The sequence below is a fragment of the Haliaeetus leucocephalus genome, unplaced genomic scaffold (assembly GCF_000737465.1).
Source record: "Haliaeetus leucocephalus isolate CR32 unplaced genomic scaffold, Haliaeetus_leucocephalus-4.0 Scaffold262, whole genome shotgun sequence".
Classification (NCBI taxonomy): Eukaryota; Metazoa; Chordata; class Aves; order Accipitriformes; family Accipitridae; genus Haliaeetus; species Haliaeetus leucocephalus.
The window spans coordinates 11,065,130-11,078,917 of record NW_010972698.1 but is presented as its reverse complement, the minus strand read 5'-3'; the positions used below and the strand labels follow the sequence as shown (position 1 = coordinate 11,078,917).

Genomic DNA, 13,788 nt, shown 5'->3' with positions numbered 1-13,788 from the left:
TGATGGATGGAGGCGGTTGTGAGGATGATGAATGAGGCATTTTGCAGCATCTCTAGGGTATCTTTGTGGGTTGACATCAGAAAGAGCATGCAGGCAATGGCCAAGAAGAACCACCCTCCAAACATTCCCAGCCTGCTTTCCTGAGCCTTGGACAGCCCAAGGAAGGTGGTGAGTGTAAACTCTTCCCAAGACATCACCAGCCAGTAGAGACTGTGGACACCAAACTTGGTAGTGTAGTAGACATCACCTCTCAGATAACTGTAGAAGCTGGACAGCAGCTGGCAGCTGGAGATGATGGATACCCACGCTACTCCGACACAGAAGTTCTTCATGTACCCAAAGAAGTAAAAGGCAAATAAAAAGGGAGAGATAGTATCGCAGATGTTGCCCAGGGCCATTGGCTCAGCATACTTTGTATTCTTTTTCTTTTCTTCCCCAATGGCCTTGGAAGAGCTCTTCTGTGCTGACCCCAGTAGCAAGACATTGAAGAGAGGATGCCCAAAGCCTGGAAGGATGTACCGCTGTGTGACGCCCTTCAACAGGAGAGCGACCGCTCCATACAACCCACACATGACAATGACAAGCTCAATGACACCTGACACTACCAGGGCCCACTGGCCAAACAGTGCGACGGCTTCAAACACCAGGGCAAGTGCGATGGCCCCAAATATGAATGGCATAATGTAGTTCACTGTGGCTGAGCAGAAAGAGAGGATAAAGGAAATGGAAATGTAGGCCACCAGCCCAGCCACTGCGCTTTGGCTGGCAGAGAGGTGGGCCATGCCAGTGGGCAGGAGGTGGCTGGCATTCCCTGAGGGCAGCGTTATGTTCTGCAAGGAGGGGTAGGCGGCTGCAATGATGCGTGTAGCCCCGAAGCTACTCCACAGAGCGGAGAAGGTGAGAAAGGCTGCGCCTCCGAGGTGGTCGTACTTCCGAAAGGCAAGAAATCCTGCCAGGAGCTGGACGAAGCCTCCAATCAGGACGTGGTGGACACCTGAGAGACACATGAAGAGGTCAGGTAGGAGGCAAGCCATGAAAAGGCTTGAGCTGCAGGAAGCAGTGCTGCATCTGCAAGCTCCGGGGACAGCCCGCCTCAGATCCCACAGCCTTCTTGTGACCAGCCCTCTGGCCTCTGTCTTCCCCTCTCTTCCCACCTCGATGACAATTTCTGTGCTGAGCCTTGGCATGCGGCCACTGAGCCCCTTAGTATGCTCGGTATGGTGAGCAGGTCCAGGAGCGGTTTGGATCTGTGAGGGTAGGGGAATGGCACATGAAGGGTTTGGACCAGATTCCTGGCAGACTTGCTGGGGAAGGAGGAGCAGCTGTCCTAGGGAGCACACAGACCCCCTGTCCGTTGGAGAAAACCCTACATTTCCCCACCAGTGCTGTCCATTGGCCCACGGGGATGACTCTCGAAGAGTCCATCCTGTCTGGTGCTCTCAGGGAAAGTTCACCTCCGACCAGCAGCCCCAGTGTCCCCCATGAGCAGCATCACTCACCTGCAAGGATGTCCTCTGCTCCCTGTGGCCCGAGGCCGGTGTGCACCACGGCGAAGTTCTGCAGGCAGAGGAGGAAGGCGCTGACCACGTTCGCGAGGAGCCCCAGCACCGCCGGCTCGCTGTAAAAGACGGCCGCGAAACCCGCCGCGCTCGCCATGGCCCTTCCAGACAAAACAAGAGTGTCGGCGGTCGCCCCCACAACCTCACCGTCGTCGGCGTCTAGACCAGCACTGCTTTGGCTCGGGCGCTCAGCCAGCCTTCAGAGCCATGCCCCTGCTCCGAGGAGGGAGAAACTGGTGACAGGCTCAGGTGTTTCCATCGTTCCTCCCCACTCGTTGCTCCAGACAAAGGCTCAATTCAAAGCAGAACTTTAGGTGCCTACTTTCCAGAGTCCTATCCAGAAAAAACACACACAACCTATTTAGGCTACGAGGATTTCTGGCAAAAACATGTTTAGGTGCCCCAAAGCGCTGCAGGTGGTGGTGATGGTTCCTGCCCCCTCTTCTCCAGGCTGCTGGAGATGGAGAGGAATGAATAGCCTAACACAAACGAACAAACATTCAGACGAAACCCACAAGGTATTTTTGAGCCATTCCAGGACATTTCTTATCCACTGTTACAGACAAACAGGCAGGCACGACGCACACATACACAGTCTCCCTTCCAGATGGAATTTTCCAGCTCCATCCCTTTCTTGAAACCTTAGTGACTAAATAGTCTATTTTCAAACCCTTCATATTTCTACCATTAACTCGTCTATTTGCAGGCAGCCCCCACATTTCCATTCCTCTGCACTCCTGGGTACCATGAGCTGGAGTTTTCTCTCTGGAGGTTTTTGTTAGGAAACAAAGAAGAAAATAAAACAGCAATGTTCTTGTTATTTTGGCATTTTTAGAACATTTTATGACCTAAAGGAGCTGGAAAGGGAGAAAGTGATGTATTCTGTTCTCGGCCATTCCAAAAAGCCTTTTGGAAAGAAAGGAAAGCATGCGGCACTACTATTGATATGGGAAGTGAGGAGGAGTGAAGGAGCACCACCCAAAGAAGAAAGAGTTTTTTGAATATTAATGAACATAAATCCCAGTGTCTACTCTTAAACACACAGTATTCCTGGGCAGACATACATGTTTTGCAAACATCAATGGCCTCTGGACTCTTCTATTCCACTAAAACCCCCGTGTTTTCTTTCTCTCCATTTATTCTGAAGGATGTAGTTTTCACAAAAATGAAGATTGAAGGATAGATTGACTCCTAACAACTCTGAACTGATTCAGCAACTTAAACTCTCATGAAATGTGGAAAGGGTAAGAACTTTCAAGTGAACCTTGGGGGACAATTAATTCATTAATGATTTGGTTGTGCAAAAGGTCAGACTTTTTGGGTTGGAAAGACAGATGCACAAAATCACAGTTCTGCGGGAGGAACACTCTTTTAACGTTAAGCATCTGTATAAACTACTAACTTGAAGGAGGCCCTGAGAAACGATGCACCCTTAGGAAGAGCTGAGCAGCTTCCTCTGGAGTCCATGATGTTGTCTTTTTTTTTTTTTTTTTTAAATGACATTCAGATATAAATAAGTGGTTTGCTTTAAATGGTTATACTTGGAGGCAGGCCACAATATTAAGTTCCTCCAGATGTTTCACTCTGAAATAGCTCAGACAGTGGCTTTCTAGGCATGCTGCAACAAGCCCCTGTTTTGAGTTGGTTTCTGGAGGAGGACGAGATGGGTTTTCTAGAGGAAGATGGGCTGGCCAGGTGACTGCTTGGCTCACAGAAGTGGTTTTCAATTTGCCAAGGCTCACTTTGTTGGTGGTTACTGCATAACTAGCTGTGCAAGCAGTTTTAGAGCCTGCGATATACACCTTGGTTTTGTGAAGGATGTAGAGACAAAACTAATAGGGCTGGTTCCCTCTGCTTGCAGTGAAATCCATCATAGGACCTCTGAGAAGGAGGGAAGAGATATACCAGAATATGCCATATCAGGCTACAGAGGTGTACAGGGAAAGGATGTGAGAGGATTTAGATCAAGATATGGAAAAGGAGGAGGATGAAGGAGCTTCCCTTGGGAGGAGAGGGTTTTGGGGTTGGAAACAGCTGCAGACGTGCTCCGCTCACACCTACCCACAATATTCCCCCATGCACTGCAAACACAGACTTGTGGTCCCTGTCCGAAGACCATTTCAGCATTTGTGCATTGCCTCCCGTCCTCTATTTCATGCAACATAAGGACACATCAAATAATTAATCTCCTCCTGTTCTTCTCAAGAGTAGCAGCACTAGTAACGCTGTGGGCTGCACCAAGATGTGGAGTAACGAGGGTCTGCATGGAAACACTTGGAGGTGTTTTCTGTTCAAAGTATGCCCAAGCCTTGTTTGCCTCTAGGATAAAACCACTCATTGCTGCTGCCACTCTCCGTTTCGTACAGCTGCTGCCTCTGGCACTTTGTAAGGACCTGTTCCTCTGCATGCACTACAGAAAACTGATAACGTGACACCTCTGCTCCCCACTCCGTGCAACGCAGCAAGGAGGGATCTCCCACCACACCTTTCCTTTGCGCTGAAGTCTGCAAGCTGGGCGTCCTCAGCTGGGACTGATGCAACGTAGCTTTTTGGGTAGAGGTTATGCAGGCAGCACAGGGCAGTGCGGAGGCAGAGGAGCAAAGGGAAAGTCCCTTTCTACCGTGTGGGGTTAGCAGCTCTCTGTCCACATGGGGTACAAGCCAGCACAGCCACTGTCCAGGAAACCGCGAGGATGGAGATGTCCCCACAGTGGGGAGGTACCTGGAGACCTGGGGCACTGCCAGGCTTTTCAGAGAGCTGGCTCTACTGAACGGATGGGGCAGCCCGGGGGGAGCCTTCCCTTGCACAAATCCCTCGTGCAGCGAAGGCAGAGCCAGAGCCATCCCCTCACCCACCCCACCTCCTCTGTCTTCTTTGCTTTTCCTGTCCCCCCCCCGACATTCTTCAGTCTGGGGTTTGCAGAAATGGCTTGGGATGTCCTCCCCCCCGTCGTGGCTCTTCTCCCCTCAGCATGACCTCTGAGCCATGCCCACGTGGCCAGTGTGCCAGCCGGGCTGCAGCCTCTGAAAACCTTTTCCTTTACTTGCCACCTCACTCACGGTAAATTCCCTTCACCCTCTCCAGAAAAGATAATTTCCCCCTGCACCCCCTTTCCATCTTGCTGTTATACCCGGGCTTTGCAGACATCACTGTGTGCATCCACTTTGCACTGACGTCTGCTGCCTGGGCTTCCTCACCTTGACTAATATTAATGGGAATATGCTGGTGTATGGACTTTGCCTCCACAGGAGGTTGGAGCAAGGTTTAGCATGCTATGGGACACATATAAAGATACCCAAAAAGTTAAATTTTCAGACACTTATTCCCCAGTGGCATTTTGCGATTAGTTTTCCATCCCACCTTATTAATGATAACAAATGTTTATATAGCTCTGAGAAAACACTTCGTCTCTCAAGATAAACATGTTAAGAAAATGAAATGCAATTCTTTTTGGATAAGCACGCAGCAAGGTTAACAGTGCACGACAAGACTACGCAGCTGGATTAAATATCACAACCCTGACTCTCCTCTGGTGAAAAACAGCACGAAGTTGCCTGAGATGCATTGCTACATTCACAGTGATCATGGGTCTGCCTAGTATTTAGTAGAAAATTCAGGCTGGTTTTAAATGCAAGGTGTATCACACCAGGCTGTTATTCTGTACCAAATAATATGCAGCATGTTAAATGTCCCCAGTTTTCACTAATGGACAAAGCAAAGAGCCATGGCATTCCCCCAAAGTCCAAACATTCATTTGGGAACGAAGGGTCCTGATGTCTCCTGGAAGCTACAGCGTTCATGTCTGCACTAACATTTCAATGAACCGGCAGCACATGGCAGGCAACATCGCAGAGCTGAGTATTTAGAAGAAGGAGAGCTATGAAAAGATTCAGCCAAATGACAAAACACTGAATGTATTCAAGAAAAGCATCAAAGAAAAACACCAATGCCACGCTTCTCCCTCTGCAGCTTGGATTACCTGGTTTGGTGACACTTCAGCTCAATGGGAGGATGCTCTTGTCCCTCTCATTTCCTGGTAAGTACCAGTTTTATAGTCCTCCTCTGTAGGAGGAGCCTGGGGCCAGTTGCTTCACACATTGGCACCTATGGCATTTTGGAGACAGGAATTTCCTTGAACTTTGTCAGTTATTGTCTTAAATCTTTTTTTTTATTTCCTGAAACCAGGGGGGGGGGTCCCCTTCTGTTCAGCAGAAAAAAGCCACCCCTCCTCATCTATTCCCCCCACCCTCTCAGTCCCCAGAGGCTGATGTCATCACACTTGAAATTCAGTTGCAAAAAAACAAAAAGCAAATTGCCTTTCAGAAGCATATATAAACCCTGACACCAAAGCACCTTTCAGACAGACACCTCTCCCATCCCTCGAATAGAGCAGTGCAGAGCTGGGGATTAAGCAGTGGTAACAGCCACCAGCATGCTCTACTTAACCTTACAGGTAACTACTATTTCATGTACAAAACCTATCCATCTCCGATCTTTCCTTTTTCACTTTAAGGAGGTAATGTCGTTTTCCGGGCGGTTCCTCAACTGGTCAAAATTGTCGTGACATTAAGTGGGAACCTGCCCCAATACTAACAAAAGCAGATGGTTTTCACAGACACTTTTTTTCATAGTTACTAACCTGTTCCTTCCATGCCTGTTCCTTTTACGTGTCCCAAATGTGTTTTGTATGGTGCCATGGCGGGAGGGTTGTTGTTGTTGGGATGTACTGTGTGGTTTTTCTCCTCGTGTCCACGCTGAGCTGGTTCTGCTCACAGCCGTAAGAGGATTTCATGGTAGGTCTGAAAATGCTGTGCTGCCCCTTCTCCTGTACTGCTTTATTTCCCTGGCTATTCTTGGCACCCCTGCTGGACTGAGCTTTGGAAAATATTTTTTTTCTCCTTTAAATATGTAGTTCGTTTTATCCGCTCGTTTGATCTGTGAGTGTCTTACAATGCCATGTTAGAGGCACAACCGGTAAAACGGCTGTGAAAAAGTTCAAGCAGCTTAGGTGACAAATGCTCTTTGTCTTTACTCTAGAAATCCCAGAAGTTCTTGGCAAGCTCCCGGCAAGTTCACAAAACTGCTGCTCACGGTTTGTATCTCTCCGCAGAATAGCATTCCCTATCCTTTTTTAAAGAGCATCCCAAAATAATCATGTCATGACTTTTTTAAAAAAAAAAGTGCTGGGCTAAGCGTACTGAGATAAACCGCTCAAATTCTTGGAAGACAAACCATGCTTGGGGGGTCTTGTGGTGGTTATTGCCCTCGGTTGCTAAAGAACAAGGAGAAAAGTATCAAGTGGCAGAAATGTTGTTTGCTAGTCCAGCGCTAAACCTGAAACTTTAACTGATTTAGAACCAGACTTTCCAAATTCTTACTCTTTGACCATAAATGTAAGATACTTAAATTGTAGCTGTCATCGGATTGCTCTGATCCTTAACTCCTCCATTTGTCATTAGTTCTTTATTACATCTGATCTTGCTATTAGCATTGCTTGCAGTGATTCACGGACCGTTCTCTGTGTCTCATAGCCAGTGTGCTGTCTTCTCCAGCACTGCAAGTCTACAGCTTCTCTGCTCAGAAAAATTAAGCAGAACTTTGTGGTGTAGCCACTTGGTCTATTATAAGTTTGTCTATTAACTTATTTTAAAATGTGTTTTTAGTACAATAAATGCAACGAAAGTTACTTAATGAACACTTGAGAACACAAGAAATAATAATAATCCATGCAGATCTATTTGGTCTTGGACAGAATTTTTTTTTTTTTTTTGTTAAGTTCTGCAGCACAGCTGCCATACCAGGACAAAACCACTGGAGTCATGAAATGCTTTTAACTGAAGGGTTAAAAAATATCACTGTCTACTGAAGGGACAAAGAGCATTTGATGACAGGAAGGAAGCAATCATGATTTTATGGGTGCAGTGTGATTCGAGCAGATTTTCCTCCAGCCTCTCCAATCTAGTTTGACTTCACTGTTTCCTTCTCCTTGAGGGTGTTGGTGCTTTCGTTTGTGCTATACTGAAGATGCTCTCAGAGTACACAGAGAGGACGCGGATTTTTGTCAGCAGAAGGTTTCCAAACTGCTGAGTGTTACAGATTCCTATATCAATATATTTCATAGAGCCGCTGCAAGGAGTGAATTTTATTTCAGTGAGTCACAGCAATGATGACATTCTCAGCTGTGTTTACAAGTGGTTTTTAGACTCCCAGGCTCTAGGTGAGTCCAAATACATTTGCAAGCAAACTGTGAGTCAGTAGGCATGACATTTAAGAATGAATACAAGCTAGTGAAATTAGGGAATAGTAATTTTTTTTTAATTGGGATATTTTCTGTTTAAAAAATAAAGTGTCATATGTACCTGCTGATTTTGATGAGGTTTCCTGTAAGATGTTGAAGCAAAGTATTTTTATTTTCTTGCTTCACTCATCTTGACTTTTTCATGTGATTAGTTTCATTTGGACATTAATGCCATCTTTTATCTGTGTGCATATGTGTGTGTATCCCCCACATACATATATATGTGTGTATATAAATATGGATTTGCAATCATGCAAATGTTAGCTATATTGAATTTTATAGTTTTCCTACTCTCACGTGCACTCTCAAAATTATATTTTAAATTATAATGGGTCATAATAATTATAATTCTATGAATTATAAATTCATCAAAACAAAGCAATTTGTCACTGACGTCCAATTCCACAAAATTTTAACACCTCAAAGATTTGGAAATGGTGACTTCCAAGTCCAAAAGTGCCAGTACCTTGTGCTGTCTGCCCAGCTCTACCTTACAGGTCATAAATATGGGCACCGATTTTGCCTTGGGAAGTTCGATGTGTTGCTTCTTGTCTACCAGCAAAGGTGTTTTCAGACACAGGAAAAACTTTCCTTCAAACACGAAGCTCAGGAGGTCTTCTGGTTTAATCCCCTTCTGAAGCACAGGCTGAATCCTCTGATATGCTGAGCTCAACTATGAAAGAACACACAAAGGACTTTTTTTTCAGCACTAGTATCTTTTTGAGTGCATAGGGCTTAAGAGCTTTGCTGGCTAAGTCAAGACACCTCGGTGCCTTGTAGGACCAAACTTCTGGATAAATCCAGGCTTTGGGTCTAGTCCCGCTTGCCAAAAAATAATGGAAACTATAGGAAGTTTGGGGTTTATGTGATCCACTCCCAACACAGCACTGCTGGGAATGTAGCGGGGCGCCTGCTCTGCCTTTTCTCCAGATAAAGGGACATAATTTGTATTGACTCCCCAAAAGATGGTTGCTTGAAACCCAGGGTAGGGGGATGTGGCTGAGCCCTGAAACTGCTTCACTTGAACCTTCCTGAAGCCACGCTGGGAGGTGCACAGAGCAGCGCTTATGGAACGTGAAGGCAGTAGCAGACAGGACGTGCTGTGGACCCTTGAAAACCCATGGAGAGGGACAGGATTCACACCAGCCTGCTTGCCTTGGGCTCCTTGTGCCGGCGGTGGGGGAGAAGTGGCACCTCCCCTTGGAGAAGATGCCAGTCCCAGGTCCAGGAGCATCTCTCCACTGTCTATAGAGGGAGCCTGGAGCCATGGTGCTCCTCTCTGAGACTCCGCCAAGTGCCTGAAGCCACAGGAGGTGTCTCTGGGCCCAAATGGCATTCTCGAGGTGAGGCTTACAGCCTGGGACAGCACAGGGAAGCCATGAGTCACCTCCCAGATCTGTAGGGCTGTATGCAGCCTTATGACCCAAGGGACGTGTTGGGCAGATCCTGCACTCTCCAGCTGCCTTTGCCCTTCAATAAATTCAGTGAGACCAGAGAGTGAAGACCTGTGAGCTGTCAGCACATGGCCCACATGTGTCTTTACCCCCTCCCTTCTCTCTTGGTGCTGCAGTGGTGGCCAGGAGTGCTCCAGAGGAGACTGTGACCAGCAGCTTTGCCTCCTTCATCCATGCAGTACGACCTGAGCACTTGTCCAAGACTGTCCGTCAGAGAAGCAAGAGGATGATCCTTGACAGCATTGGGGTTGGCCTTGTGGGCAGCACGACACACGTGTTCGATATCGCTCTGCGGTACTGCCGGGTAGGAGAAGCCCCATATTACCTTGTAGTTATGTGGTCCCCACCTTGACACTACCACCACAACCAAAGCCTTATTTCAAGCTGACGTAGGACTCCTGCCTTGCAGTAGAAGGGTGTTCTGGCATCACACAATCACTGCTTCACTCGAGGTCCTCACCTGAATGTCCTTCCCTTTCACAGGAGCTGTACTCTTCAGTCGCTGTGAGCTCTGTCTATGGCAAGCCAGGCGTAAAGCTCTCCCCCACGCTGGCTGCGTTCACCAATGGAGTTGCGGTAAGGCAGGCTCCTCCAGGAGAAGCTCTGCTTTGTGGTGCCTTCAAAGACACTAGCTAGTATTACAGAAAGCAAACTGGTGACTGGGAGGGGTAATGGGGGACAAGAAGTCATGGGCTCCTCTCCAGTCTTGCACACTGCTTTTAGAGGGACCAAACAGCCACCGTGGGGACCACCAGGTGACTGGGTGAATGTTGTTACAGACGTAGGCTCAGCAATATCAGCAAGGACCCCTAGCTCCCTCAGCTTCCAGCCCCCCACACCAGCATGTCCTTATCTCCATTTCTCTGGCAGACTCATTCCATGGACTTTGACGACACCTGGCACCCTGCTACTCACCCATCGGGGGCTGTTCTGCCAGCTCTTCTAGCAGCTTCCCAGATGCTACCTCCAAGCACCAAACCCAATGGCATGGATTTCCTGCTGGCATTTAATGTGGGCCTGGAAGTGCAAGGAAGGCTCATGCATTTCTCCACTGAGGCTCACGACATTCCAAAAAGGTAAATCTCCTTTTCTTCCCCGAGTAGGAAGAGGGTTGGTGAGTCTGTTGACAGGCCTGCTCAGGGTTTCAAAATGTTTGTTTAAGTCTGGCTGAACTCAGGATCAGGGTAAACCCCTACTGAGAGCAAAATGCCAGTTCTGCCAGAGCTGATGAGGCACCACATATTCATTTGGTGACCTCCAGTGATCTTGCCTCAAAAATAACCACCAAGAGGACTACCACTGAGTCTGCAGTGTCATCATCTAAACTAACCAGGGCAAGAGCACAGGACAGGCAGTGGCCCACAGCCATGCAGACAGCTTAATTGTGGGCACAGTCCTTGGCACAATTTCTGCCTGTGCCAACTGCCATTCACCAGGCAGTGCCCTGGTGTGGTCCAAGGAATAGCATCGACCAGGAACTGTTACTCTTGGGCACGTTGCACGAGACCACCTTATTTGTCTGGGCAGGGGGAAGTTTGGCTGTATGGACACAAGCCATGCCACCTCCTATTTGCTTTCTGGAGATGCTGAGCTCACCCTCTTGTCTCCAATGAGGTTTCAAGTAGATGCGTAGTTTCCGGATGGCTAAATTTTGAGTTAGGTGAATCCCACCTGCACCAGAGCCGTGAAGGATTTCCACTGGCTGACTTGGCAGTTCATTTCCAGTTGCATAGGCAGGCCTGGTAGGTGAGGTGCTTGGGTTCTCCCTGCGCCAAGCAGGCAGGGATGCTCACATCTGCAATTTCCCCTTTAGGTTCCACCCTCCCTCGGTGGTTGGTACCATGGGCAGTGCTGCAGCCACCGCAAAACTGCTGTCTCTCAGCACGGCCCAGTGCGGGCACGCTCTGGGCATTGCCGCATCGCTTGCAGGGGCACCCATGGCAAACGCTGCCACCCAAGCCAAACCATTGCATATCGGAAACGCTACCCGCCTGGGCTTTGAAGCAGCACTGCTGGCCGCCCGAGGAATGGAGGCTAACCCCTTAATTCTGGATGATATCCCTGGTTGCTCTGGATTCAGTGCTTTCTACAGTGTCTATCAACCCAAACCACTGTCCACACCAAGTGACCATCATGAATTCCTCTTGGAGAAGCAGGATATTGCTTTCAAGCGATTCCCAGCCCACCTGGGGATGCACTGGGTGGTGGATGCTGCCTTGTCTGTCCGGAACCTCTTCATCAACTACGCAGGGTCCTTCTCTCCCTCTTTGATCCGCACCATTGTGCTGAAGATCCCAGTGTCGAAGTACATCAATCGGCCTTTCCCCAGCTCTGAACACCAGGCTAGACACTCCTTCCAATTCAATGCCTGTACTGCCCTGTTGGATGGTGAAGTGGGCCTCAGCTCCTTCACGGAGAGCAGCATCCACCGGCAGGAGGTGAGGGAGCTACTGGACAAAGTGGTGGTGGAGCACCCCGAAGATAATGTGGCCAACTTTGACAAGATGTACGGAGAGGTGGCACTGCTCCTGCACAGCGGGGATGTCCTGACGGGCAAATGTGACACTTTCTATGGGCACTGGAGGAAGCCTCTGAGCAAAGAATCGCTCCTGAAGAAGTTTCGATCCAATGCCTCTCATGTGCTTCCAGAAGAAAAAATAGAAGCCATCATCACTATGGTGGACAACCTGGAGAATCTGTCAGATAGTTCCCAGCTGGCCTGCAGCCTCTGAGGGAACAGCAAGTGGGTTTTTGATAAGGGACGTGCCCTGGTGAAACTCTGATTCCTTTCTTCATTGGTGCTTTACTATTGATTTCCAATAACAGGAAAGTTCCCACCCCTTGAAGTCAAAACAGGTGCTTTAATACCAAAGGAGCCCATGAGGCAGGAGGTGTGTCTGTGTCAGTAATTAGTACACAGATTAAATTTCAACTCATGATTGGTGCTGTCTGAGTAGCTGAAAGGCCACCACAAATACAAAAAAAATCCCATGGGAATCTATGAGAATCCTGGGGTATCATTTGGAAGCTGGTTCCCCAGAAGGAACTGTGTCTAGATATTTTTTAAAGCTGCATTCAAAGTTTTTCTGTGCAGAATGCCTAACTGCTGAGTCTGGGAAGAAGAGGAAGTTCAACTGCAAAATGTGTGCTTTTCTTAGTGCTCTTCTGGGCACTTTTTGGGTCATGGTTAGTTAGTCATGCTGGCCAGATGAAAAATCTATCAGTTACTGTAAACAGCACTGCCTGCAAAACTCTCAGAGAGGGATTTTTTTTTCTTTTCCAGTAAAAGCCTCCCATTTCTCCAGCACTTGGGAAGAGTTTGTCACTTCTCTGTGTGCAAGGGATGGTTCAAGTGCCCTTAAAACCTCTGTGTCTTTTCTGAATGAAAGGCAATTGGTAGGTGAGGAACCCTACATCAGTCCCATACCCACCTCCTACACCTCCTGTGAGGTGATCCCTGCCAATCCTAGGGCTGTACCACATCATCCCTCCTGGCTTTGTGCAGGTCACCCAGGCATCATTCAGAGCTGGCTCACCAGAGACGGGCTTTATAGTCCGTGCAGAGATGGGGACCTCTGGATGGTGACTTGGGCACATACACACTGTGACTCACATTGGGAAATTCCTGTTTCTCTCCCCTGAGAGGAGGGAAAGCTTACTGAGACTCAGTTCTTAACTCATCTTTCCAGCCAGGATGAAATCTGTACTTGTGCTCCTGAGTAGCCATTCACTGAAAGGCTTTCTTACCTGCATCCTTTCTGAACAGTGAGATGGAGAGCTATGCGATATTCCTCTGTACCTTAAACAAATACTGTGATTGTTGATCCAAACGACTTGTTTCCAATATGATCATGATATAGATACAGAATCCGTTGCAGAAGTGAGGGTTGCCTTCTGCAAGGGTGATAGAGATGGGACTAGACAGGCAAGAAGGAATGTGGGCCAGTTCCTTTTTAGCTTGCTGGTAGTGGTCTGTGCAGAGAACTTCCCAGCCACAGCAAAACTGTTTGCCCACCTGTTAATCTACTCTCTCATACTGTCTAGCATATTCACACTGAATCTTTCTGAATAAAGAACTGAAGTAAATTCATTTTCTGCATAAAGATTTAATGCTACATTTTGTAGACCATCCGGTTTTCAGTTTTAATCTGAGCACATGCAATACAGAGGCTTTTCCAATAGATGGGGAACCCAGCAGAGGCTAGGACAGGGCCAGCTAGAAGGCTGGCCCATGGCCAGTGATTTCTCCAGGGTCATACATTTACATTGAACCTCGCAGGCTGTTTTTCCCGGTGAGAACAATAGCTATTAGCCAGCAAGGTCTGGGTGTGGTTAAACGCAATCTCTCAAAGAAGAGAAGTTACCCAGTGTTTCTCCATTAAGCTACAGATGTCAAATACTTGCTAAGTTTCCATGACAAACCTCTAGTTTCCCTTGGTTTGAATCAGGTATGAGATCACCAAAAAAGTCATTCTGT

General features: G+C 47.9%; 1 protein-coding gene across 1 annotated transcript; it reads left to right on the top strand.

The window, feature by feature from the left end:
* The first annotated feature begins 5,936 nt into the window (after positions 1-5,936).
* On the top strand, positions 5,937-12,043 carry LOC104832735 (cis-aconitate decarboxylase-like). Its single transcript, XM_010569082.1, has 6 exons — positions 5,937-6,012; positions 6,597-6,651; positions 9,428-9,615; positions 9,795-9,887; positions 10,182-10,387; positions 11,125-12,043. The coding sequence occupies exons 1-6, from the start codon at positions 5,992-5,994 to the stop codon at positions 12,041-12,043; spliced, it is 1,482 nt and encodes a 493-aa protein (XP_010567384.1). The 5' UTR covers positions 5,937-5,991.
* The last annotated feature ends 1,745 nt before the right edge of the window (positions 12,044-13,788 follow it).

Bases quoted from the DNA above. Each gene is read 5' to 3' on its own strand.
- LOC104832735 (XM_010569082.1), top strand. From the start codon at position 5,992: ATGCTCTACTTAACCTTACAG. The intron at 9,616-9,794 runs GTAGGAGAAGCC...TCCCTTTCACAG, and splicing joins TCGCTCTGCGGTACTGCCGG to GAGCTGTACTCTTCAGTCGC. The intron at 10,388-11,124 runs GTAAATCTCCTT...TTTCCCCTTTAG, and splicing joins GCTCACGACATTCCAAAAAG to GTTCCACCCTCCCTCGGTGG.